This window comes from Copidosoma floridanum, unplaced genomic scaffold, assembly GCF_036245765.1.
Source record: "Copidosoma floridanum isolate Cflo_tuat_1 unplaced genomic scaffold, Cflo_Japanese_pri ptg000012l, whole genome shotgun sequence".
Lineage (NCBI taxonomy): Eukaryota > Metazoa > Arthropoda > Insecta > Hymenoptera > Encyrtidae > Copidosoma > Copidosoma floridanum.
The window spans coordinates 4827711-4853486 of NW_028321889.1; the positions used below are offsets into that span (position 1 = coordinate 4827711).

General features: G+C 39.9%; 3 protein-coding genes across 8 annotated transcripts; 1 reads left to right on the forward strand and 2 right to left on the reverse strand.

Moving 5' to 3' along the window:
* The first annotated feature begins 1531 nt into the window (after positions 1-1531).
* LOC106637310 (BRISC complex subunit FAM175B) lies at positions 1532-4943 on the forward strand. The gene is made up of 6 exons (XM_014350041.2): positions 1532-1854; positions 2103-2193; positions 2327-2645; positions 2725-2865; positions 2942-3236; positions 3313-4943. The coding sequence occupies exons 1-6, from the start codon at positions 1762-1764 to the stop codon at positions 3583-3585; spliced, it is 1212 nt and encodes a 403-aa protein (XP_014205527.2). The 5' UTR covers positions 1532-1761; the 3' UTR covers positions 3586-4943.
* Positions 3723-7211, reverse strand: HPS1 (Hermansky-Pudlak syndrome 1 protein). Of its 3 annotated transcripts, none has more exons than XM_089590307.1 (8): positions 6787-7211; positions 6408-6676; positions 5897-6351; positions 5208-5823; positions 4965-5103; positions 4559-4672; positions 4383-4468; positions 3723-4157 (listed from the first exon to the last, which is right to left on the reverse strand). In XM_089590307.1, exons 1-8 carry the CDS (start codon positions 6901-6903, stop codon positions 3980-3982), a joined length of 1974 nt encoding a protein of 657 aa, XP_089446433.1. In that variant the 5' UTR covers positions 6904-7211; the 3' UTR covers positions 3723-3979. The 3 variants fall into 3 exon arrangements, with proteins under 3 accessions (XP_089446433.1, XP_014205525.2, XP_014205524.2); XM_014350039.2 differs by having other exon boundaries at positions 4965-5109; XM_014350038.2 differs by having other exon boundaries at positions 4965-5109; positions 6408-6688.
* A 3048-nt stretch (positions 7212-10259) lies between these two features.
* LOC106637305 (uncharacterized) lies at positions 10260-24681 on the reverse strand. 4 transcript variants are annotated; one of them, XM_014350036.2, is made up of 6 exons: positions 24665-24681; positions 20966-21345; positions 17421-17833; positions 15868-15942; positions 15512-15770; positions 10260-11365 (listed from the first exon to the last, which is right to left on the reverse strand). In XM_014350036.2, the coding sequence occupies exons 2-6, from the start codon at positions 21210-21212 to the stop codon at positions 11271-11273; spliced, it is 1089 nt and encodes a 362-aa protein (XP_014205522.1). In that variant the 5' UTR covers positions 21213-21345; positions 24665-24681; the 3' UTR covers positions 10260-11270. The 4 variants fall into 4 exon arrangements, with proteins under 4 accessions (XP_014205522.1, XP_014205520.2, XP_023248621.2 ...); XM_014350034.2 differs by lacking the exon at positions 24665-24681 and having other exon boundaries at positions 15512-15767; positions 20966-21506; XM_023392853.2 differs by lacking the exon at positions 24665-24681 and having other exon boundaries at positions 20966-21506.
* Between the last annotated feature and the right edge of the window lie 1095 nt (positions 24682-25776).

Here is a 25776-nt window from a genome sequence, read left to right on the forward strand (position 1 = left end):
AAGAAATTTTTCATTTCATTCGAAGGTAGCTTGGAAAAACGATTGATTTCCGCCACTCCACAGAGGGATTATGGAGTTGTGTTATTAGCAGTCGACGAAAAAAATCTTAAATTATTTTGCAGTTAATATTAATATTTTCTTCGAACAACATGATTACATGGGTCGGTGATTTTAATTCGCCATGCGCTTACTTCACACGTGCTTCTGATGTAATACTTGAACAAATTTTATAGAGCTACGATCACACAGTTAGTACCGTTGTGAGGCTTTTTGGTGTCTCTCTCTCTCTTCCTTTTGTTCATAAAAAAAAAAAAAAAAAAAATCTTTATATCCACGCTATCTTATTCAGATTTCGTGAACAATATTATACTGAAATGTAGTTGGAAGTATACAAGATTAACAATACCAACCACTTGAGTTTTTCCATCGCCACACCCTTACGTCAAGTAATTTGAAAGATGTTTTATTTCAATATGAAAATCTCGAAGCTTGCAGCCCTCATTTCATTGTTGGTAACTTTATAAAACTAGATGTACGACAGCCGAGAGATTTTTTGGTTTAATATGTCTCTTTATGCGAGCCGAGTTGTTTGGTTCCTTACCCTGTTGTTGCGGTCCAATAAAAACCAATAAAAAATTCATTGATTTAACAATGGGATTTTTCTATTAGTTTCTTATCGGTATTTGCACCCGTAAATCCAAATAAAATCCGAAATGGTCAAAAACAGATTTTCTATATCATTTATTAAAACTAGGACATGATTGAACAAAAATAAATTGACAAATTTATGTCCTACCACCCGGATGGCAACACCAAAACGGGGGGAATAAAGTATTTTTTACAAAATTCTAATAAAAATTAATAACTAACTTTTCTTTCAATTTACATTTAAAATACTCTAATCCCCCCGTTTTGGTGTTGCCATCCGGATGGTATGACATAAATTTGTCAATTTATTTTTGTTCAATCATGTCCTAGTTATAATAAATGATATAGAAAATCTATTTTTGACCATTTCGGATTTTATTTGGATTTACGGGTGCAAATACCGATAAGAAACTAATAGAAAAATCCCATTGTAAAATTTTATTGGTTTTTATTGGACCGCAACAACAGGGTAATTTTGAGTAATGTTTGCACTGTGGATAATTTACAAAGTTCATCATACCTGAAATCATCGGTAGTATAAAATACATGAGTTTGCGAGTATCGTTGCTGCAGATGTAAATTGTTGATGAAAAAAAAAAAAAAAGAAAAAAACGTCAATTTATCTTCTTGGCAACTATTTTCCGAAAAAAGCACGCAATACCCACTTTCCCAGTATAAGTTGTAACAATCAATAAAGTTTCGTTTATTCCACTTGACGTATACTTACTTAGTGTTTATACGTAATTTATTGATGATCACTGCATTTAAATATTTACGATTTGTTGGCAAGACTGGCAATGGCATACCTATAGGGGTGCAGGGGCTCAAACTGTACGAGTAAAAAATTGCGGAAAGCACCTTTATTAAACATGTGCCTGTTTGTTGTGTTTTCCTATAAGCGCGCGCGGCTGAAGAAAAAAAAATTTCTATTTTATTTATTATTTACACGCAAATAAGTATACTTAGTTTCTTCAAAAACAGTCTCAACTGCAGTTGCACGCGAGCATATGCATTCGTAGGACTGTTTGAACATGGTTCAATAGGGCATATCATCGTGCTACAGAAACAATTAAAAAGTAGCAGTGTCGTGCCTATGATTGTTCCTGGACTTATATGGTAAACATGACCACCGAAGATCTGATTGTTACTATTTCGGGGCCTGCGTTTTCCATGTTACTGTATGAAAACACTAAGATTCACGACCAGGTTAGTACTTGACAAAATTGATCAATCCGTCTTTGGCTTCAATTAGTTTTTTTTTTCCCTTAAAACTTTGCCCTGCGTTTGAGAGATGAACGCAAGCATTGTTTTGTTTTGGAGGTTAGATTTAGTCCCGTTTGCCAGCTTACGCGGGGTTTTTTTATTTGTTTACACGAGTGTCATACCTATGCATGGCTTTTTTATACTTGAAAAAGTGTTTTTCTTGATTTTTAAATGATCATTTTACGTTTAAGATTGGCTTTCTCCTCGGCGAAGTTGTTGTTTATGTTTCAAAACAAGTCACAGACTCTGACAGAGATGTGGAAACAACAAGGCAACACATAAGTACGTACGAATAGTCAAATATCTTGAATTAACTGTCTTTTTAAAATGCATGCAACACATTACAGTTTATTTTTGAAAATAGTAATTGGTCATTGTTGAGTGTTTGTCCTCTAACAGTTAACATGTATTTTAGATATAAAAAATGTGCTGTCCCATCCAATAGGGACACCATTTTTCGACACTATTGGTCGTGTAAATCAAGAAAAATTGAGATTTTTCTTGAAGGACAATGTAGACAAAGTTGTTGGGTGGTATCGTTACAAAGAGAATTTCCGTATAGTTTCATCAACAAGGGATAAGGCCTTACATTATCATTTATCGAAATTTTTTACCAATAATGAAACGAGTAAATTAGTGTCGGAAGAAAATTTCATATTCTGCAACTTGACTACTTCTTTGTCTACTAATAATGGCACACATAAATTCAAGCAACTTTTCCAGCGGATAAAAGAGTATTATTCTCTATTCATTATTCAAATTTTTTCAACCGACCATCTCATTAGAATAACCACTGATATTTATTGTTTCTAGTGATAAATTAGTACCAGTGTCACTTAGGATAAATAACTTGGGAGCTGATGCATCCAGACCTGATGGTTCAGATTATAAACCAGTTCTTCACCTATCTTCATGTAAATCTGATGCTTTTCAAGAAGTGTATGATTCAATAAGGTAATAATGGATACAAATCTTATTTCTGTACTTTTTGTACCAAATACGAATAGCTAAACGTTTTCAACATTTACAGTTCTGATTTGAAAAGGACATCTGGAGTTGAGTCAGTCACGTTGATTCAAAAAGCTGCTGAAAAAATATTACAACAGCTAATCCCAAAAGTTACTAAAACCGATCGAATGGTATCACTGTATGAAGATAAACTGTTTCATCTTCGTAATGACTATTACCGCAAAATAAATGAAAAAGCGCAGTTGACAGCTCAAATGAGTAAGATGGAAGTCGATGACACCAAAACAGAAGTTGAAACTCCGGCATCACCGGAACATGACTCCCTAACGTCACCTGTTATTTTTGATTCTCCCAAAGTGAGCGACACTTCAAGTATTCACGTTAATAGGTAAACTTTGCTGAGTACAGTCATTATTTTTGCCAATTTTGTAGAGCCGAACGACTACAAAAACTCTCATGAGCAAATCATCAAAGCTTGAGAAAGGCGATAATGCAATGGAACAAACAACGACGCATAAGGAAGAGGTAGTAACCTGCAGTAATAAAAATGCACTGGTAATGATGAGACCTACTAAATCACCACCGTTGCCGGCTACGAGAGGGAACCACCGTACCGCTCCTAGTGCGTTAAAGATCTCTAGCATGGGTCGAGGAGCTAGCCTACATTTACGTCTCTCGCAAGATAGCGAATCTGGTCGTTCTTGATTTTTCTTTGCATCGTAACTGATAAACTCGCGTTTGATCAAAGGAAATTTGACGAGACAGACCTACGATCTCGTTCACAAGTTGTCCTTATGTACAAACAGATACTCGGAAATGAGGATGAAATGCTGTGTCTCGTTTTATACATTTCTATCTTTTTTTAAGTTTTTTTATTTCATTCAGTAAAATACGGATTTTTTCAGTTTATCTGTAGACAATCGATTTTCGCTCAAGAATGGCTCTCTTCTATTAATTTTTTATATTTGTTACATTAATGGTTAGCAGTTATTTATTAAAAAATAATATAAAGACGAGACCATCTTGATTCGTGATAACAAAAGGACTCAAAGGTCTTCAGCGTTGATTCAAGTGTTATAAAGTCACATATATGTGAATTTCATAGTAAATCAGCTGGATTGTTAGGAAGACCAGTAATTTCCCAAATGGTAGCTGCGAGGCGTCTCGAGTGCTCGAGAACGCATGATGAAGTTGCCAGGCCGAGGTGGACACAGAAAAGCTCGTAAATACGTATTTTGTTAGGTGAGAGCTTTGGGAAGTACGTCTCCGCTAGTTTTCTAAAATTTCAAAAAAAAATTTCTTTATCGGATCTGTAATTTTGAATTTTTGGCGATGCATTGTTTTTTTTTTTTTTTTGTTTTTTTTTTTGCCAATCATTACATTTTAAAGTCAAGTTTTGTTTCCAAGCTATTAAAACATTTTTGTGAAAAAAGTTTAATATTTAAAATCTTAAAAAAGTTTGATGGATTTAAAAAATAGATTTGTACAAAAGAATGTCACACCTGTAATAATCTCCGCAGAGAATACCAGGAACTGGAAAGTTTTTTAAGATGTGATTAAAGTATGTCTTGCATTTCAGCGGTGAACCCTAAAGAGGTGAGATAAAATATGAGGTTTTATGTTTTTTAAACAGATGAAAAATCGTTGTTGTAAGACTTTGTATTATAGTGTAACGTACCGAGCTGTCTTCGAACCACAAAAAGTATGCGTAATTAAACGTAGTGTCTTTCCACATTATAGACATGTGTCCCTCCTGCAGGTGTATTCGACTCTGCTCGACCATCGTCCATATCTGTGCGTGAATAACATCAATATGTTTTTACAACAATCGTGGAACACTCTTTGTTCTAAAGTAAAAATTAACGTGGGAATGATTAAAAAAACATTAAATTCTTACATTTTTTGGTATTCAATTGATTATCGAATTAAAACTAGTTCCATACGTTATTCACTCTTAACTTTGTATGTACATTTCAAATCTCATACTTTGAAAATTTATCACACTTGGAGCCCAAGAGAGTTTGAAACCTACTTGAAAAGTTTATGAAAATCTTGTTAAAAATAAAGAGAAATTATAAATTTACCTTTTTCGTTGTCAATTCTAATGTTTCAGTATTTGTAAAATCTATTGTTGGGGCAGTCAACCTGTGAGTCGTCCTGTCTATGTATATAAAGTGCACCAGACCAGGAAACTCTTCGAGATATTTGTTGATCGTCAGGGAAGTTCTCGTGCAGTTGCGAAATCAAGCATTAAGGACATATAGTCAAAAGCATTTTGTATACATTCTGATCACACAGCACAGAAAATGTAAAAGAAAAAAGGATATGATCCAATGGTGAAGTTCTTGAGAGCCTTGACCCTGTGAAAATCACTGAAATCGTTCAGTTTCTGACTGACCAATCTGCCAACCGTGACAATCACGTCGGTCCCCAGCTGAAGAAAGTTCCTGTCCATACAGGTCAACCTGTAGAGCTCCTTCAGAGTTTCGAAAAAGCTCCCAGTGTTGGACTCGATCATCAAAATCGACTCCACGTCGCGGGTCTTGAGCAGCTCGGCATACTTTTTCCTCACCTGATCCCATTTTGCTTGCAGCCTCCTCTGGCACATGTCGACGTCGTTGCTGACGCTGCCCCGGTTCTTCCTGATACCATCGAAGGCACGCTTGACAGCTGCCTCCAGATTGTCGAAAGCCGGCCTCAGCTCGTCGACGTCGCGCTGCAGCTGCAACCCCCCTATGACGTTCAGGTGGTAAAAACAGTCGTAGAGTCCGGATGCTATGGCCGAGCCCGTCATCTCGACTATAATCACCAGATTGATGCCGTCGGTCAGGTCGGATATGTGGACCGCGTTGGCCGTGTAGCCGCTCACCTCCGAGCCCAGAAGCACCAGTTGGCTGTAGAGGCCGTCCAGACCCTCGTTAACCGACGACGCCCTCGACCCCTCTGAAAATCACGTTTCCACACATACAGGCTCGTGATTCCAAACGAAACGAAACGCCATGGTACAGTGTCCTACCGAACAGAATATTGATGTCCTCGGTCGTGGGCTTGGACAGTTTGCCGGAGGAGCTCCGCATCGCCGGCCTCTCATCGTCCGGAGTACAGCGTGACATGAGTATGTAGTTCTCCGAGGTGTCACATTCCCTGGCCTTGTCCTTGTTGGCCACGTGACACAGCAAGACCATCAGCAGCACATCCGAGGCCAGGAGGTCCTGGGCGTTCTTGCTCGAGAAGAGCGACAAAAACTTCTGCCCTACCAGCACCAGGGCGTGAACGTTCGTGAACTCGGGCTGGGCTCTGAGCTTGTCCGCCGCGTCGCTGAGTACCCTGAGGGTACCCGTTGCCAGCTCGTGATTCACCGACAGCTGCTCCACGGCCTCGGTGAGGAGGCTCTGCTCGCAGCCCCTCAACTCGCCCCAAGCGTCCAAGAGATGCGAAACCAGCTCGACCTTCTGTCTGCTCGTCTTCAGTCTAAAATTGATTTCCGATACAGTTGGCATTCAAGTGGCAAAGTCACGTCGACTCACATCGAGACGTCCGGGCCGCAGAGGTGCTTCACGATGGCCACGCACACGCCCAGGGTCCTCCGCATCAGGTCCGGGTCCTCGCTCGAGACGTAGATGAACGTGTGACCCATGAACTCGTCGAAGACCATGTTTGTACCGTCGTGGCAGCGCATCGCCGTGTAGGTGTTGCCAAATTGCGATGCCATGATGTGCTGGGAGGTGACGAGCGGCGAGAACAGTTGCATTATCACGTTAGGGCTCGGCTTGAAGCTCGACGTGTCCGTGTCGCCCTGCAAGTTGTTCTGCGCGTTCACATCGCGAGGATACAGATATTTTGAAGCATTTGAGCGCGTGAATACCATGTAATTATTGTATAAGCGAATCAAATGTCACAACTCACGTTCTCGCCGAGGAGACCCTGGAGCCTGGCGAGTTTCTGCACATGGTTGGCGAACTTTCTGTTGCACTTGGTAAACAATACGTCGTTCAGGTGATCGAATATCAGAATACCTCTCATTGTCGCCCTCCCCTATGGATGATTTTTGTTTTCGGCTACACTTATTTGTCGTTTCGTTTACTCGCAAACGAAAAATCCAGTCGTTTACGACTCCCGTGCATTTGCGTTACATAAAGATAAAAAAAAAAAAAAAAAAAAAAAAAAAACAACAACGAAGCCTTGCAGAGGATGTAATATAACGCACGCCGCCGTTACCTCCTTGCCCCCCACTAGTAACGCGTTATGTGATATCGAAGGAGCGCGCGTTACGACCGCGGTGCCCCCACCCCCCTCCTCGCTCCCAAGGAACAGGTTCTCGGCGTATTTTTTTTTTTCTGTACTTACTGTTTCTCCCGAGATAGCGCGCAAAGTTTATCAAAAAGCTGTTGTGCTCGCGAGTCGACTGGAGTTGCGAGCCGCGCTGCTGTGCATGTACATACGATCCCACGGACAATTGATTTCCAGCGGCGCGCCTTAGATGGCACTCGTGCCTTATTATCGATTTTCTCGGTGCCCCCCTCCCCCTTGACTTTGCGCGTGTGTGGGTGGTGGAACTGCGTGTTTGCAATAGGCGTAGCGAGCGAATGTCGCAAAGCTTATCGAAATTCGGTTTGGTGTGAATGGCAGGAGAGGAAAACAATAAGTGATTTTATGTACAGGCGATCGTTGGAGAGATCGGTTTGGATCGATCGAGTTGTTCGATGACGAGGGAATTCTGGGGAAAAATAAAAGGCTTATCGGGACGCGTCGTGCTGCCGTCCTCTTTTGCTACGTACGTGCGTCAATGGATAAGAATTTTATTTATTTTTTTTTTTTGGGACTTTGAGCGGTTGGTGAAAATAATCTAAACGCCATGTCTTGTTTACAGTAACACAAATATATATTTATTTTCGAATAAAAATCAATATTTTTACAAAGCTAACGGATACACGCCACATTTGAATGCTGTTAAACACGTCATGCGGTTAACAAATGACTTATTTTGATATAAGAAAAAATTTATTAGTCATATAAATGGCAAGATATTGTTTTTTTTTTTTTTTTTTTTTTTTTTTTTTTTTTTTTTTTTTTTTTTTTTTTGCGTTTGAGAGTATAGCACGAGACAGTTTTGCTTTTAATCGGTTGATCGTGGGTGTGCACAAATATATATGTTTGCTTTGTATATGGACAAGTTTTTTTTTTCCTGTTTTTTTTTTTGCTCAAAGCACAAAAAATGCATCTCTGAGAGTAAATCGTTTTTATTACAACACAGCACCCTGTTAGACATTTATTTTTATTTTTTTCATCATTGTGCTTTTTTTCGGCCGTTGATTTAACTTTAGGCCTCAATCTATTGTGTATTAAACTTTTTGGAGGGTACACAGAGTTTATCAACAGTTTTTTCAGACACTTATTTTTCCACGAAATTGGCTGAGAAACATTACGAAAATCTATAAATTCAACTAGTTGTACTTAATATATATATATTAATTTACTTTCGTTTTTCTGTCAACAACAATCAATACAAACACTACCTGTATACCCTACGTGATTGCTATTTCAATTATACAAGTACTCAACACCTCCAAAAAATTTTTGCTTTGTGCAAAATTTTATCAGTACAGTAACACTTCCAACCTCTTGCCAAAATACTTTTTAACAATAAAAGAACTTGTCAATAAGCTTTAATTCAGTAAAAATAATAATAATAGTAATAATATAAATAATTATTATAATAATAATAATTTTTATTCGAATTTCAAAATAAATTAGAGAACGATGTGTTTTAAATATTTTCAGTAATTACTCATCTTTCTAAATAATGACTTTTTACTCTCTTCTATCCACTTCAACGTAAATATATATATATATATATATATATAAATTTTTTTTCTTACTTTTTCTATAATTACAAGTATTTTTCTATTATTCCTATTAAATACAATTTGATGACTAGATTAGATTCAAAATTTCCATCTTTACTCTTAATGCTTCATCTTGCTGAGTTATCATATAGGTAAATTGTTTGGTACATAAAAAAAATTTTTAGTTTAATATTCAATGCTCTCTTGATGTATTTATATAATACTTATGTATATATGTATACAAAGAATTCAATATTTATATATCCAACTATTTAAATATATCTCATGTCTTCAAATTCAAATGGATAAGACCAAATTTAGATTTTCAATGGCAACCTTATATATTTTTAAAATTACTCCTTTTTCATAGCTATCAGCATCTATCAACCCTTTTCAAACAGTTTTTCGCCACGTCATTGTAATTATCACGTAATCATTTATTACCTTTTTTTTTATTTAGCTTCAAATCATTCGTTAGACTTTTGAAAAAATATTTTTGTAAGACAAACAGTACGTAATGTAAGACGGAGTCACAAACTTTAAATGTTGACGAGACAATGGATCGCACAATAGTTTCGGAGTATCATAAATATAATATATAGACAAATTTGAAGAACGTGAAAATCGAACGCGGTATCTTTGAGTGAAAGGATCGAATCCTTGCAAGGGGATTTTTCTCCTTTTTCTGATTATTTGCTTTTTTTCTGATGGCCAAAAGACGAAACATTGTTTCACATGTTACCTACAGTGAGTTTTACTCAAAGTGATATCAAAAAACTTAATAAGATCGTTGCAAAAGCCGATCGCTAATTTCATACGAATTACTTTTTTCTTAAAAAAAAAAAAAAAAAAAAAAGTGACTAAGCAAATTTTATTTATAAATCATGAAATACTCACAAAAATTTTATCGTTTCAAAATGATTGTATACATATTGATTTGTTATCAAAGTATTAATGCTATTTCTCAAAAAATTTGCAAAACCATGGCAATTTAAAAAATCATATACAAATACAATGTATACCTCAATCTATGAAAATTCCATGAAGTTTAGTTTTACATCTACGTCAATGGCAATGTTTCGTGTTTATTTAAAATAGTATTTCACAAGGTGAAGATGGATAATGTTTCATGTTATGTTTTAATTATTTATCACTACATTCAAGAGCGCGTTTGCCCATTAACGTTAATTATGTAAAAACGGCCACCGATCCGAGAGCTTCCGAAAACAATTCTATGATGCCAGTCGGCGTAATTAACTTTACTCCAACTTTGCTGTGTAAAATCAAACTTCACCTCCTGAGTTCTTAACACAGGAAGCTGCTGAAAAATGTTATCCTTCGTTAGTTTTAAATATATGGATACAATAAAAAGTCACCTACAGTAGGAATGTGTTGAAGTAGTTGAGTATATTTTTTATTTTACGACCAATATCCAAGCCAAAAAAAGTAGCGAGACTCTGCTACAATGAATTTCAGACATTCCAACGTTTTATTTATTTTTGTATATTATGTGGTGAAATTTTTATATATATATATAGGCCCGACTTAAGTTGTACGAAAGACTTGAAAAGTCCCGCATAAAAAATGCAAAATTTATTGCATGCACGTATATGTAACTTATTACGGCTAAAGGCATTTTTCTACTTTGTTTTGTTGTTTAATTTTTTAGTTTCTTGCGATACAATTCGCGTAATAGTAATATCTTTTTTGTTTAAACTATTTATCACCCATTTGAGGAGTTAAGATGCATCGATGACGCATTTTACGTTTTAACAAAATTTTTGTCGACAAATAATTAGTTAGTGCCTAATTTACATCATACATGGTGTTAATTTGAACTATCACGCAAGTTAAAACGTAGCTGAAGTACATTTCAATATTTATACACTTTAATGATGTTGAAACAAAATAGAAAAAAAAAAAAAGTATTCCAGTACATTTCAAACTAAAGTATTTCAAGTTATCATAAGAATCATATTCAAAAAAAAATTAATTCCTAAATGCAAAATAGATGAAAAATTTCATTTGAAATCGACAATTCATCACAATACTTTGTTTGTCGCTCAGCAACGAACGAAAATTTTCTCCCGAGTGCCCCGCAAAACCTTTTCGATCATACTATTTATACGATTTTCACTGCATCCATCGTTTCTCCGTAATTTATTTTTATGCACATTATTACGTCGCCCAAAGTATTAGGCCTTGGTTGACGATGACAAATTAAACGTTACTTTGAAAAAGGAAAAAAAAAGAAAAAAAAAAAACTTATTTTTCTCAACACCCTCAGTGAATGCCATGTTTTTCCTCCTTTTCATTGAAACACAACTTTATATAATATATATCTCTTTGAAACACGCGATTTGCGCGAACATCAACGACGCCTACGGTCACTTTACTGCCAGTCAACCTCTCGTAAGTCACCGTTATCCAAAAAATCTGCACCGCCCAACTTTTCATCCAGACCGTCACTCGGTCGGGCAGAGTGTCTCGAGCGAAAGATACGTCTCAAACGGGCGTTGATCCCAGTTGGTTCGTCGTGGACTCTCACTCCGACGACATCAGCTGGACGCTGTCCTCCGAGCGGTGCATCCTCCGGATGGGCGTTGGATTCAGCAGCGAGAAAGTATGCGAGTGACGATCTGTTGGAGGGGAAAAAAAAATCTTTACGTCTCATCGTGCGAAGTGCGAAAAACAAACATTTTTATTACATGTGGTTCAGATATTGATTTGATTGGATTTGTTTTTCTTTTTTTTTCTCACTGCCCTGGGTGTGTCTTTAATTTCCTGGATTTTATGCGAAAAAGCTCGCGAATCGAGGGTTCGTCGAATCCCTTGGTACTGTTTGCCAGAGAAAAAGTTTCAATTGCTCTCCCCCCCGTGCTCGGACTCGACGCGAAACAATAAAAAATCCACCGTTGATGTATACTGTTCCAAGGATTGCTCAGACTTTTTTTTTATGGCAGCCGTAAAAAAGCAGCGCATTTTAAAGTACCGCGATGGACAAAAAGTCAGTGCTCCTCCGAGTAGATGGAAGAAAAGTAATTTTACCGTCCACGGGCAATCGGAGCATTTTTTACTTATTTTAATATTTGTATGAATCAGCAATAAACAAGCTCCCAGTCAGGAATCGCATGCGATGAAAAAATAATAAATAAAAAAACCATGCGGTCACTGAGGAGAAATAACCAAGTCGATAAATCATTACTTTATGCATCGTAAATACCAAATGAGGGAACTCGCGCGTGCGTTTACCATATCGATTTTGAAATAGATGCTTCCGCATACATGTGTGTTCGTGACGATAACACTGAGGGATACATGCCTGAGTTGAGTCCCGAAATTCGTACACATATAATATGTGTTTGTCTGTCCGTGAGAGTGTGTATAAATACACGTTGGTAACGTCGATTATACCGACACGCATGCGTTTCTCTATTCTCAGTAGTACTCTCACTGATTTACGGATATGCATAAACATTTTGAAGCTCAACTGCCTGGTGCTCCCTATGCCGAGCTTTACATGGCAATAATGTGAAATTCCAGGATCATTCGTAAATAGACGTATAAAGTGAATTAAATCAAGTTTGTCAAGCTGGAGTATATAATGGTGTATTTAAAAGCGAAAAAGTGGCACAATTGACCAAGGAATGCCGCAAAAGCACAATAAATTAATATAGTATCCCTCCAAGCGATACAGTTCGGCAAGAAATGCGGATGGAGTTTCGTCAATGTTAGTGTTTGATTATATATCCCTGGATTTTTGTTGTTTGTATCGTTACCGAAATTTTTTTTCCAACCAAATACATACAGTTTTCACATTCGTAGCTCGATTGAAAAGCTCAACATTTTTTATTGCAGTCATTGACGCGTGAGAGATCACAAATTCGTGCGCTCGAGTGATTAAAATCCAAACTTTATTTTCAAGTACACGAACTAAACGCAGACTTTTTTCACTTGGCCTGTACGCCGCATGACGAGCGCTTCATTGCGTCTCAAGATTAGCAAAGTCCGATTTCGAGACCAAACTTTTTTTTATTATTGACAAGCGCGATTCACGAATGTGATATACATTAAAACTCGGTGGCTCGTTATTTTTTTCATTTTTAGTATTCATAGAAAGAATTGTTTTTTTATTAAAAGTATTATAAATTGTGGTTGCCGAGAAGTATTTTCTTTGACTTTCATATTTATGTACAACATTCTTTATTTTTCCCCTTACTCGATTGAAAAAAAAAAAAAAGGCAATAAGCATCGGAGTGTGTGGGCGACGCGGAGCCTCGAAATCTACCAGCTGCCATCGGAGTTACCGTATTGCGATTTTTTTCTCTTTCTCTTTTTTACTTTTAACTCTATACTTCTATGCGGACGTGGACATAATATGTTCTAATCTACGACTATATTTTGCGAAGAAGAGAAATATTGTTGTTATCGTTCCGCTTTTTGTTATTGACAACTCTTTTTTTTTTTTTTATGCAATGCGAGTTTTCCAGATTAGTTTTATATCAGAAGAAATAAGCACGAGCAAACTCATATTACCAAGGATTTCGTTGCGGTAATCAAATGTACTTGTGTGCATGTTTGAATGTACGAAAAATCAAGAGACGAGAGGTAAGCAAAACTGGAGGCGCAAGTTTCTGCGTGGCGTACTGCCAAAAGTCATATAATCTCCTACCTTGTGAGCTATAGTCATTGTCTTTGGTTGGATGGTTTGGCCAATCTGGTTTTGCGCGAAGGATACTAAATTATTACAGCTCTGTACTCTTCAAGAGGTTGAAGTATTCGCTTGAAAGGCAATCGAAAGCCCTCGAAACGAGCTTTAATTAAAGCTTTCCTGGAGTTACAAATGATAATAAGGTATACAAGCAAAGGACAATAACACGTTTTAAAATAAATGAAAACATATATTTCTCTAAACGGTGGATGAAATCGTCTTGCTTTTGTCCTAAATCTGAATTGCTATTTATTTTCAAATTAAATAGCTTTCGATTGCCTTACATTCTTTCCAAACAGAGCTAAATATGTTTTCTTTCTTTTTTTTTTTTTTTTTTTTTGTAGCAAATCTTACTTTTTTCAAGCAGACATAATCATCCAGACAAAAAGTTGAAGAAAATAACTATACTTTCGAGATATTGGATTATAAGTTTGGGCCATGTGCCACGCAGAAAGTGGGTTTCCAATATCTTTTCTTTACTTTTTTTCTGATCATGACGACATACATACCCAATTTAATGTACTCCGAGGACTCCTTGTCTACAGCGTCCATTTTTATTGATTTAGCTCGAAAGCACATTTCATCGGACGAGGGAGCCAAATAGCATAGCCCAGCGGAGAAAGAACTCGTATACCTATATACACATCACGACAACCCCACTACTGGTACCGTCTTGATGAACATCCGTTTAGTATCGACGTCTCGATTGACTTTGATGATGCATCGGACAACCCGCTCGCTCCATATTAAATGATACTAACTCATACTAGATGAAAAATTACGAGACACCCAATATCGTAAATTATCTACTTTCCAAGTACACGGGAAAAACTAAAATCGGTTAGCTAAAGTATTAAAAATTGTTAAAAATAGTTGAAAATAGAAGTCAGTGTTACATTAACTGTTCATTTAGTTGAAATTATGTAAAAAAAAATTTTTTTTTTCCGTTAACACACTAAACACACACGTGCTCCACTCGAGACCGGTCAGTTCGATTCGACCTTACAAGTAAGAACAATCGAACCACTATACGTGTACATGATCGATATATCCCGGAAGTTCGCGAGCTTGCATCATCATCATCATCAGCATCATCTTCGCGAGTCAAGGTCGAGGCCGCGAATCCACTTTACGTAATTGGTCGGCGCACGTGCAGGTACGTGCCCTTCCTTTTCTTTCCTCAAACTATACTTGTACATCACATTTCGGCGCACCGAAAGCTTTTCTTCCCTCGAGCCGCGCTTTTTCCTTCTAGTGGTCCTTTGGACTTTCCAGCCCGAGAGTCTTTTCTTCCCTTTCTAATGATCCCGCAAAGCCTACCACAGCTTACAAGCTCATCGACACTTCCATCACATATTTAGACTGCAGAGCTTGCGAGCTTGACGAGACTATCCTACGTATAGCTGCACAAAATGTGCACGTCTTTGAAAAACACGAAGAAGAACAATTATATACGGTCGCGTGCGATAACTCGTATAAGAAGGACTTTCGCGTGGAACGTTAACTTTTCAAAGTCCGTATAATATATGTGCATAAAGTGTGGAGACAAATGGGTACGACAATCGATAGGAACATTAATTCAGTTTTTTCGATGCCACCAGCCTTTCCTTGACTCTATGTCATGTGTGTACGTACACTGTATGCGCCCTCGTTTTTAAAGCCCGCGGGTTGCGAAATGAGTTTGCGTGTGAGTGAATAAAGAGCGTCTGTACTCGAGCGAAATGAGTTTTTCCCCGGGCAGCGCGGGAGAGAGAAAGCGGAATCGATTGTGGTTTTTTTTCCCCCTCTACGATTAAAATGTCAATGTCGCCCTGCCGATGGCGAGTTTTTGCTTCGTACAAGCTACTGAGACGTACATTGTAATGTATATTAAAATAATGCACTCGAGAAGCCAATCGGTGAGGGCCTCGTTTATTTACAAATGCACTTCCAGGCTTGGAAAGACTTTCGGGAGAAACATTTTTTTATTTAACTTTTGTCTGAAGCCGAGGTAGAGATGTGGGAATGAGCCAAATTGTATTTAGTTGAAATATCAAATTGAAACTCGTTGATTTAAACACAGTGGCCTGGTTACCTCTAGTCTCCATGGAGCCCTCGCTCTTTGGCTGGTCGTCTTGGGTGGGCCGATGCAGTAGACCGGGCTTTGGTGAGATGGTCCTGTAGTGGGCTCCCGAGTCGGATTTGCTCCCCGGGCTGTGCTGAGGCTGCTGGGGGTGCTGTTGGTGCGGGAAATGAAAAACCGGACTGTGACTCCACGACGCGGGTGGTGGACTTCGGACCAGGTGCTTGTGCACTTGGGTCAAGGTCAGCGGATCCAAGTCGACCATTTCCTGCTTGTCGGGAATAATCGGGGTAACGTTGGAATTATTATTATTATTTTTTAAGGCTATAGTTACAGATCAAGTGTTTTATATGCATATATATATATACTTGTGACATAAGAATGGCGAGGTCCGACTCGTACTCCTCTACGGGTTCTATGAGGCTTTCTTTGCTCGCTAACACCTGGAATCCAAATTCAAACAATAGGATTTCATAAAATGCACTCCCCCCTCGATTAATTAAAATAAAAAACGAAGGAAAAAAAAATGTAACGAGCATAACAACCTATTCATGAAACTCAAGATTTCTGATTCTGGTCGTATTTTTTTAGAAAAAAAAGGGAGGCTCTTAGCATAACTCGTCCCTATTTCTTTGTGGCTATACCTATGTTCAACAAAGCCATCTCTCATTATAACAACGACTCGACTGCAGAACGAAAATTAATTATATGGTCTCGTGTATACGTGTAGGTATATATACAACACACGCTACCTACTCTATATCGTCTAAATAGGAGACCTTCGAGATTCTGTACACGCTTATAGCTCTAAAGAAGGAGAAACAAAAGATACGAGTACTATATCCCCGATGCAGCTGATTGCTATGCTTTACTTACTTTAATCAAGAAAGAGAAACTCATGGTACGCGTTTTTTTTTTTTTTTTTTTCTTTACGAGCATTGATTTATATTTCCCGGCTAATGAATCGGTTCGATAACGCGCGATCGGTTGTTTATTGGCCGCAGTTGTTTCGCTGTCCCGTGTTTTGTCTCGATCGATACATGCTGCGTCTTTTGCAGAAAAGAGTGTAAATAAAATTGGGGCGTCGGGGTCAGGGAGGAAAACGCCAGCGGCTATTTAAGCTCATTGGCGGTTTGATCTTTCCAGGCAATGTGACTCTCGGTGCATGTGGGGGAGGGTAATTGAAGGTTGATAGAAAAAAATTGACCTGATTTTCTTACCCTCCTCCCTGCTTTCTTTGTTCGAAGCGGTAAACAAAAGATAATCACGAGAAAAGAGAGAGAAAGAAAATGTAAAACAAACCACGGTAGGGGGATAAAAGTGGAAGGTTTGGTCTCAATTTTTTCAAATCTAAAAGCGCCTTCTTTCAACCCATTTGACTTAAAATTCTTTCAACACTTACAACTCGCTTTTGATACGTTGTTTGTACTTAAATATATTGAAATCACGCGGATAAACGTGAGTAAAAAATTACAGCAATTATCTCGATGAATAGTACGTTTTCTTTATTTTATACGCATCGATTTTATTGAGCTACAACTGTTTGTCGCCCTTTACTATACTTTTATTTATTTATTTTTCAAATTAATTGAACTATGCTTATTATGAGGTGGGTTAATCCAAACTCTAAATATTTTCAACAAACCATTTTCATCCCTTCAATTGTGACCACACGAAAAATTGTTGGAAGCTGATTTTTATCATTTCATGAAAATTTGTCTTCCCATTACGTTAAATTTTTGTATCTGGTATAAAGCGGAAATGATATGCAGTACGAGCTTGTTTGAAAAATCAAGTTTTAACCAACTATATGCTGTGACGTTTTTAAAATTGAAAATTTCCAAAAAACAAAACGGATCTCGTAAATCGAACGAAATGTACGTTACATGAAAAAAAAAAAAGCTACAGCCAAATAACGAACCTTGACAAACGGGTTGTCCTGCCTACTGAGCCTAAGCGCCTCCATGTCCTGGTCGATGTTCCGGGTCCTGCCTGGGGTCAACGTCAGGATCGACGAGTGGGAGGGCGAGGCACCTCGGCTGTTGTAATTACTGCTGCATCTGCTTCCGTTGGCGTTGCCCAAGGTGTAACTGTTGCTCGCTTGTCTGCCGCAAGCGACCACCACGTCCACGGCCGTGACGCTCAAGGACGAGGGTATCCTCGACACGCCGGTCACCGCGACTGATGGCGACGACGACAATGCCCCGTCGTTGCTTCCGCCGCCGCTTATGCTGCTGCTGCTTTTACTGATGCCGGTGTTGCCGGCGTTCGCCTCGACCTGGTGGCCAGGCGCCGACCGTGGCCTCGTCATGTTGCACAGCATACCTCCGACAGCTGCATTATTTATCATTCAATTGTTAATAAATTGACGAAGCTCCTTTATTTTTGTTTTTGTTTTCGTGGATTATGATCTATCGTGCAAAAGTTTTCAATTACGCCGCATACATTTGGTTTCGGTCCTTTCAAAGAATTTAATTTTTCAGTCGACGACGACAAAGCTATATTGATAGTAATTTTTCCAAACAACGCATCTATATTTCTCGCAATCATTCGCGCAGAGGCCACCTAAATAGCGAAAAATTAAAATGGACAAACTATATGCAGAGTAAAAAAAAAAAAAAAAAAAAAAAATTGGTGTGCACGATGAGCATCTTGCGATGATGCATCTCGGCAGAGATAAAAGGTAGAGCGGGCGGTACATGAGTTGTATCAGTCAGCAGACTCGGAGCATCGATCTTCCCGTGGCCTCTTACGCACGTACGGGGGAAGTATATATACATGTGCTGGCGTCGTTGGGCGATTGAAAAGCCGAGGCGCCGAGAGGAGGAAAGATAGACAGCAGCCAGGCCAATGTAAAAAGATAGGCGCTTTTTACCATGTACATGCGCGACGCTCGGATATAGGCTCGGAAATAATTTTTGCGTTGTACTTCTGGGTAAACGCCATATAGAATTACACAGACTACTGGTACGTTTTATTTTTCATTCGGTGAGCTCGTGCTTCGTTTCGTTTGCTTGGGGATCCTCTTCCTTCCCCCAAACTCGTTGTAAAGTCGCTCTCGAGGCCAGACCAATAGTATATACACAACGCAACGTGCTCTCCACTGTTAGCTACCCCAGGGTGGCGAAGGAGAGAAATCGGCACCCCCGAGAAAACTCGACCGTGAGTTGCATTACCACTGGGGACACCTGGGAACACCCGTGCCGCGGCCGCTGACTTATACTTAACCAATGATGCAAGAGTGCTAACCAACAACGAAAAATGAATAAACAAATCCCCCTTGTATACAATATATATATATATACACCCTTGGAGTTAAGTCTTTTTTGAATTCCCATTAAATTCAACGACACGAGGATGGCATGCGATTTTGAAATTACAAGCGACGATAATGTATATTCCGTGTGTTGTGCCGATTAATGCACCGCGCGATTGACCTTTTCTCTTTCTCTCCGTGTCAAATCAAAGTGTTTTTGGTGTGGGGAAAAAAAAAAATTTTAGTTTTATTTTTAGGATTTTTGTTTGATCGGTAGGTTGCTGTTTTAGATCGATTAACGAGCCTTAGATGATTTACATCGGTGTGCACCTTGTTTTTGTATATTCACGTTGTAGCTCGGCATCCATCATCTCAGCCACGACACCTCTACGTGTCTCGATTCGCGTGCCTCCAGTCGTATACGTGCTAATTCGATGCAAATTTAAATTTTAATTCATCGACAGTAGATGTGGTATTAAAAAAAAAAAAGAAAGTTATTATCCCAAAACACCCACTGAGCAAAAATTATCCTTGACATTTATTTGCACTCGGTGTCTATTTAACGCTGCAATGAGTTGTATGTATAGACTCGGATGTAAAGCCTCTCGGGGGAGCATGGGATTCCCGGGAGAGCAATGATCGACCGACACGACGAAATTCACCAGACAGCTGAGGATTTTCCCCCCCTTGCCGCGTGAATTGATAGTAAAAAAAAAAAATGTCATAATCGAAATTAACGCTTACACACGGAGATTAAATTAATCGCGCACTACCGATTTCGCTCCGAAGCGCGGGTTTTCCACCCCGGAAGCTGATGATCGTTGCCGTCATTTCTCTGCGACAGTCGTCCATTGACTTCCCGTGACCCGCACATACTGTCGTATTTTAGTGTAAACAAAGTTACACGCGGAGAATCAAGTTCAAGCGATATACAGTCGACGATTTGGCCCTTAGCTCGTCAACTTCCATCTTGCCGACTAGGAAAAAAAAAAAAAAGGAGTCGTACCCTCGTTGTCCAAAAAAACACTCGTGTCACCAAATAATCAGCGCCTTACCCGCGTGTACCTATATATACATGTACGAACTCGGTGGTTACGCTCGATCGAAGGTATACACACAACAACGTAATCAAGCGCACGCAGCCTCTACCCTCGACTATATAGCTTCCGTCGAGGAGGAGTTAAAAACAGCCTTTCGACTGACCATAAAAAGCTTCGGCGCTTACGTATTGCTCATCTCTCCTCAATAATTGATAAGGATTTTCATACGTTGCGCAATCCAATTGCATGTAGTGTACGTTTCGTCCGTGCGTATACTTCCCACCCCCTTCAAGGTCACGAAGGCACGTGAATTCTTACTGCGCTTTATCGAGTTTGATACTGCAAAAGAGCGCGTGGATCGGAATTGCCGGGCTAAAGCTCTTTGCGGAAGAGCACCGATACAGGTACACACGTAAGTATAGGGATTAGGGGGACTCTCTTTGTTCTGTCGGATCACCCGGAGATAATTGAATTTTGTGCACAATAGCCGCGCTTATTGCATCTTGGGAGTCGAGTGCACGCGGATCAACTCGGATTGTGTTGCGTACGAGCTTTTTTTTGGCATTTTTTCGGACAATTTCCTCAAAGCGATGGTGAATCAAAGTATTTTTTTTCCCTTTTGTCGAAAGAATATCAGTGTATGTACTTTGCAAGCAGAGAATTCGGTTTGGAGAAAATCTTGCAGATTTTGACCGAAACAAGTACATCGGAGGGTTGATTAAGCATTCCTGGTGTCTTTAACGCATCTTGGTTGTGTATATACACCCTTATATTCGTCAAAGCTATATTGAATTTTACATCACAACATACTTTGTTCTTTTTTAAGAAATGCCACATCCATCACCCGTGAAAGTATAAATACAGTCCTTGATATATACATTGATACAACAGTATGACTAATTTACCCTAAGGAGGAGCCTGTGGTTTCAAGTTTAGCTAAACTAAAAATCCAAGTGATGAAATAAACTCTATGGAAGGAAGAAAATCTTCATTGGCTACAAAAAAAAGACACACATCTTATGGAGCTTCAATAGTAAAAAAAAAGTGTGCCATTTGGCAAAACTTCCCAGACAGCTGAGCCGACTGGCCGCAAACTCGTAAATCACGCGCGCGTTCCTCCAAACAAAGCTACAATTGGAGCATGGAGAAGAAAAGAGGAAAAAATCTCACCTGTATTCTCAAGCCCGGCCGAGGAGCGGTGCATGGTATCCTCGTCAATCCTCATGCCTGCGAGACAAGAAGAAGCGGATGCAGGTCTGCCGGGTGTCGCGACAAAACCACCCCTGCGCGGCTTGAACAGATTCGCCAGGTAGGCGAGGCTCTTCCGGCCCAACTTCTCGTACTTGTTGTTACCGTCAACGTTCGGACAGCAGCAATTGTAACCACCGCCGTCACCCTCCCCGGACACTTGTATCATGATTACTATCTCCCCCGGACTCGACCGCGTGATCCGAAAAATCTCCACCCTCCCCGTGACTCGTCCCCTCTGGTAAAAATATCCTTATTTTTCCATCCGACAAACAACAACCAGGTGTGTGTATAACCGTCCTCTGGTGAAGGGGTAAAAATCACGGGCACGCGAGTAGGTATAGATAAGAAGTTGCAAAGTAATTCACATTGATGTCATTGTCCATTCATCTTGGAAGTACTAGGTTTTGGAGTATGGCCCTATATTGTGTCAAAGTCACTCGCGAAGGCACGTTTTTTTTTTTTTTTTAATCTTTTCACAAAGGCACACAACCAGCAGCAGTCTCGGAAAGAACAAGACTCGATCGATCGGAAAAATCTTGAGCCGAAAAGTACAGCGACAAGCCAATGCCGAAGAAAACAAGGGACGAACGCGGCAGGCGCACCATAATATAGTATATGACCGTTACTCGAGCCCGAAACGAGCGAGTGAAGCCGCCTGGCCGGCGCCGAGGCTCCTACTACTGCAGGTGTCCCTCCTCTCGCGCCGGGGGTTGCAGGATGTCGTTTTTTTAACCCTCCCCCTCCCCCCTCTATGGGCGCGCGCGCGCGTGGATGTTCGTTGTTGTGAACGAGTGATTCACACTCACGCCAGGGAGGGATGGAAAAATACGCCTTTGTACTTTAGGGGGGAGGGGTTGCCGAGTTTCGATTGGAAGTAGAGGTATTTTTTTGATATTACTTTTCTTCGTAATTGGAGTTTAATTCCCGTCCGCGAGACTGCAGCTTATTAATCAGCTCGAAAAGCCGAGCTTGCCCCAACGGGACCTTTGCAATTTGTATTTTTCCCGGTTCATGTGATATTGCACAATAACACAAAGTTTCGTAAACATATGAGAAATGACATGTTGTAAAAGTTATTTTTCGTGATGGTTCTGTTTTCATTTTTACACGTGAACCGAAACGACTGAAGCAAGTGTCCGCGACTGAAGTCATTTCCATTTCAACGAATATTTCCCTTACTTAATCATCTAGTTTGTCCCCCCACTCTCCTCTTTTCTCTCACCCTCCAAGTAATTTTTCCCATTACCCTCGAGATTTATCCCACCTCCAACTGTTAGCAAAGGCGTCCGACCGCCCGTAAGTAGATGTATCCCAGTTTGGTCAGACGTCTCTATATAAACGACCCCCACCGCAGAGAGTGTATTATTATTCCTAAAACTAATTATTTTCCCTAACGATGTTGTATACACCAAAACAGCCGCCCGTAGCGTCATTGTCGTCGGAAAAAATATATATATATATGTCTCGTAAAAAATGAAGGGTCGCTCTCGGAACAATGTGGCAGAGGAAAAAAAAAAAAAAACAACCGGAGAGAAAAAAAATACTCATACGTAGAGATCTCTCGTTAACTGTACACGATTTCACGGATACTTTCGTTGATAACTTCCCTCTTATTGTCTCTTGTACCACAAGATTTACATTTTCCTCCTTGGTTAAAGGGGGGAGGGGAAAAAAAAGACTGATATCATCGACCATCGTGACCTACATTGTCCCTCTCGTCCCCGTTGGAAAAGGATAAGTTGTATCTACGTAAAAAGAGGGATTCAAGCTTTACCCGATTTTCAGAGCAACGCAATGTACGATTTCCTTCGAGCCTTTTGTTTTTCTCCCGTGTTTACACAAGGGAGGAAAAAAGTCATACACATATGACAACGCGGCGATGGCTCGAAGGTTTATTTCATGTACCCGTGGGGATTTATTGGTCTCGGGGTGAAAAAGGGTACGGCTGTTCAACGCGATCGATACGTGGGAGTGCCCTTTTATTTTCGTCAGAGAAACAATTGAAAGCGCTGCTTTTGATCCTTGATTAATTGCACGGAAGTCATATATATTAATCGAAAAAAAAAAAAAAAAAAAATCGTTATTCTTTAGCGCCCGATACTTCAATAAAATGACAACCAAATGGTAAATTTTTCCCCCGAAAAACGTACAATTGGGTTGAATCGATTCAACTTTTGCCCAACAAAGTTGGAACAAATGCGAGCCATCAAAGGGCCATTGTTTCCATTCCTACGTGGCAATTGAAATTCAAAAAGCGGACGTAGCTCGCACGAATAGCCTCATCAACGCGGCTTGTTCAGTCAGACCCTGGGAGATGTCTGAATATCCGGCTGTCCTCGATTTCCGAAAAATACCGCGTGGAACCGAATCGACTGGTGTTTTGGTTTTTTTTTTTTTTTCTTTGGTCTTTTCGTGCTGTCGGAAGGGGTGTACTTTACTATACTTGTTTTGTCTTTGGTTCGGATGAATCCATTAGCGATGAACATGTTTTCGTGTACATCAAGATAATAAAGCCTTCATTTTAACGCTCCTCGTGCCCCGAAATGGCTATCGGATACATATTTATCTCTCGTGGTAATGGACTCAGAGTATTTTGATTAACGCTCTGCTGATTCGAAAAATATGTTTCTTCGATGCACTTGCACGAAAATGGCTTTCAATTTACCTCGTTCGATAGGTTTTCTCAAAAACTACATAAGTACTTGAGTAAAAGATGACATCGACTTTAAGTCTATTCGACAGAATTCGTCGAATGTCCCATCACGATGCGGGAACAATAAAAAAAAGAAAATAAAGCCATTTCCAAAATCGAGGCGAGAAAAGCCCTCGTTTGTGCATCAGCGGAGGGATGAATTATTCCAGAAGGCCACAGCCGGCGAAATGTGCCAGTCCCGCATAAAGTCTCTCTTTTAGAGGCGCAGCGAAAATGATTAAGCGCGAACCGCTTTGACCCCTTTACCTGGATGATGTGTAGCGTTGGGGTGGTAAAAAAAAAGAAAAGGAAGAAATTGCGGTGAAGGTTAAAAGAGAGAGAGAGAGGAATGAGTACACCACGGACGGGTTAATATACATGGATTTGACGAGTGATGGAAAAAAAAGAGAGATCGAGGCGTTGTCGCGAAATGCATTATTTAGCTACACCCACTTATTTCCCCGCCCCCCCCCCCAACCACTGCATCGATACAGTTGCGATTGGAACTTCAATCATGAATTATCAATACCGTTCGATCAACCAAAGCGCCACCACTGTCGCGGATTAATTGGAGGCAAATAGAGACAATCGATCCTCGACCCTCCGATTGAGAGAAAAAAGATCAAGCTCCACCTCAGCCCCTTTGGAAAATCAAGAAAAATAAAGAAACAACAACCCAAGCGACGGTAACGCGTGTTTACACCCACGACCGGCCTCTCCCCGAGCCACCATACATGCCATGCACAGACGTACACTACGAGCTTGAACAGAGAGAGAGAGAGGGAAAAAGCCAAGGCCCGTTCGTGAGGATCGATCGGCCGCTAAGCTAGCCTCTCTACGCGAGCACACACACACCGCCCTCTTAGCCGGGTCGGGTGCACAAAAGAGCCCAGCCACCCTCTCTCTCTACTACCCTATGGACTTACTTCAAGGCCGATGTCTGTCTACCCTCGCCCAACGCTCGCTCCGGTGTCGTTGCGGCTGGAGCTTCATGCTGCGCGTGGTTTTGCTGGTGCCTCTTGGTTTTGGCGTTGGTCGAGGGCCGAGGGCAACGAGAGAAACCAACGACTGCAGACCAAAATGTTACAAAAGGAACAATGTTGACGCGCACTGGGGGAAACGGTGTATGGGGGTGGGGGTCGTTCCTTCGCCGCCCGTCCCGGCCTGGCGAGTGGCGCCCTTGCGTGTGTGGCCCGAGCTTGCAAGCTCGAATCGCAGTAGTGGCGCCGCCGAGCGGACGTGCATTGAGACGCCTCTCGTGTCCTCTCGCTCGGTGAGCCAGAACGAGCTTGCGCAGCTACCTTTTTTTTTTTTTTTTTTTTTTTTAACAGTCGGGTAAGTTGTGAGGAAACGTATCGGGTTATTGGGACTTTTTTTTTTCTTTTTCCCTGTACGAAATATGCTTGCGAGAAGAGTGAATTTGGTGCGTTTGCGAAAGAACTGCACGGGACTAGAAAAACAAGTAAATACCTCTCTTTGGAGCATGTTCTTTTTGTTGAAGGATTAGTTTGATCATGGGTTTTTTTTTTTTTTTTTTTTTAAAGATCGATTACAGGTACTATATAAATATCATCGGACTTACAATTTATCATTGATTTTTAATTTTATTTGAATGCTTAACTCTTATACGTGTATATTTACATTCGATATCATATCATGGGTTTACACGACTCTGTAGATATTATTTTTCTCAAATTATCAAGAGCAAATGATTAAAAAAACAAAAATTGCAAGAATTTACAGCTATTTTGGTGCTTTGTTTGTTTAACTTTGTGTGCGTGTGTGTACATAATTAATTAGGCAGTTCGCTCGATGAATCGTTTCTAATACGCTTCTGTAGCAAACGAATGGCTATTTTCAATTAGCTTAAGTGGTGGTCGTTCGATTTTATGGACGTGGTCGTGAGCGTCAAAAGGTAGCGGAAAGTTTTCCCTTATTAATGTTCAAATTACTACGTTAATTTTGCACTGTGATTGACATCCCTGATAATTATTGAAAAAAATTAACAACCCACAGGAAATACACCCCAACAAAGTTC

Excerpts from the sequence above, each read along its gene's own strand:
- LOC106637310 (XM_014350041.2), top strand. The coding sequence starts at position 1,762 with ATGGTAAACATGACCACCGAAGATCTGATTGTTACTATTTCGGGGCCT. Across the intron at positions 2,646-2,724 it reads CTTTTCCAGCGGATAAAAGA|TGATAAATTAGTACCAGTGT; the intron begins GTATTATTCTCT and ends TATTGTTTCTAG. Across the intron at positions 3,237-3,312 it reads TTATTTTTGATTCTCCCAAA|AGCCGAACGACTACAAAAAC; the intron begins GTGAGCGACACT and ends CCAATTTTGTAG.
- LOC106637305 (XM_014350036.2), bottom strand. The coding sequence starts at position 21,212 with ATGATACAAGTGTCCGGGGAGGGTGACGGCGGTGGTTACAATTGCTGC. Across the intron at positions 15,943-17,420 it reads AGGACAACCCGTTTGTCAAG|GTGTTAGCGAGCAAAGAAAG; the intron begins GTTCGTTATTTG and ends TTTGGATTCCAG. Across the intron at positions 15,771-15,867 it reads TCGCCATTCTTATGTCACAA|CAGGAAATGGTCGACTTGGA; the intron begins GTATATATATAT and ends ATTCCCGACAAG.
- HPS1 (XM_014350038.2), bottom strand. The coding sequence starts at position 6,903 with ATGAGAGGTATTCTGATATTCGATCACCTGAACGACGTATTGTTTACC. Across the intron at positions 6,352-6,407 it reads TGCGGCCCGGACGTCTCGAT|ACTGAAGACGAGCAGACAGA; the intron begins GTGAGTCGACGT and ends AATCAATTTTAG. Across the intron at positions 4,158-4,382 it reads CTCTGCGGAGATTATTACAG|AAAACTAGCGGAGACGTACT; the intron begins GTGTGACATTCT and ends TTGAAATTTTAG.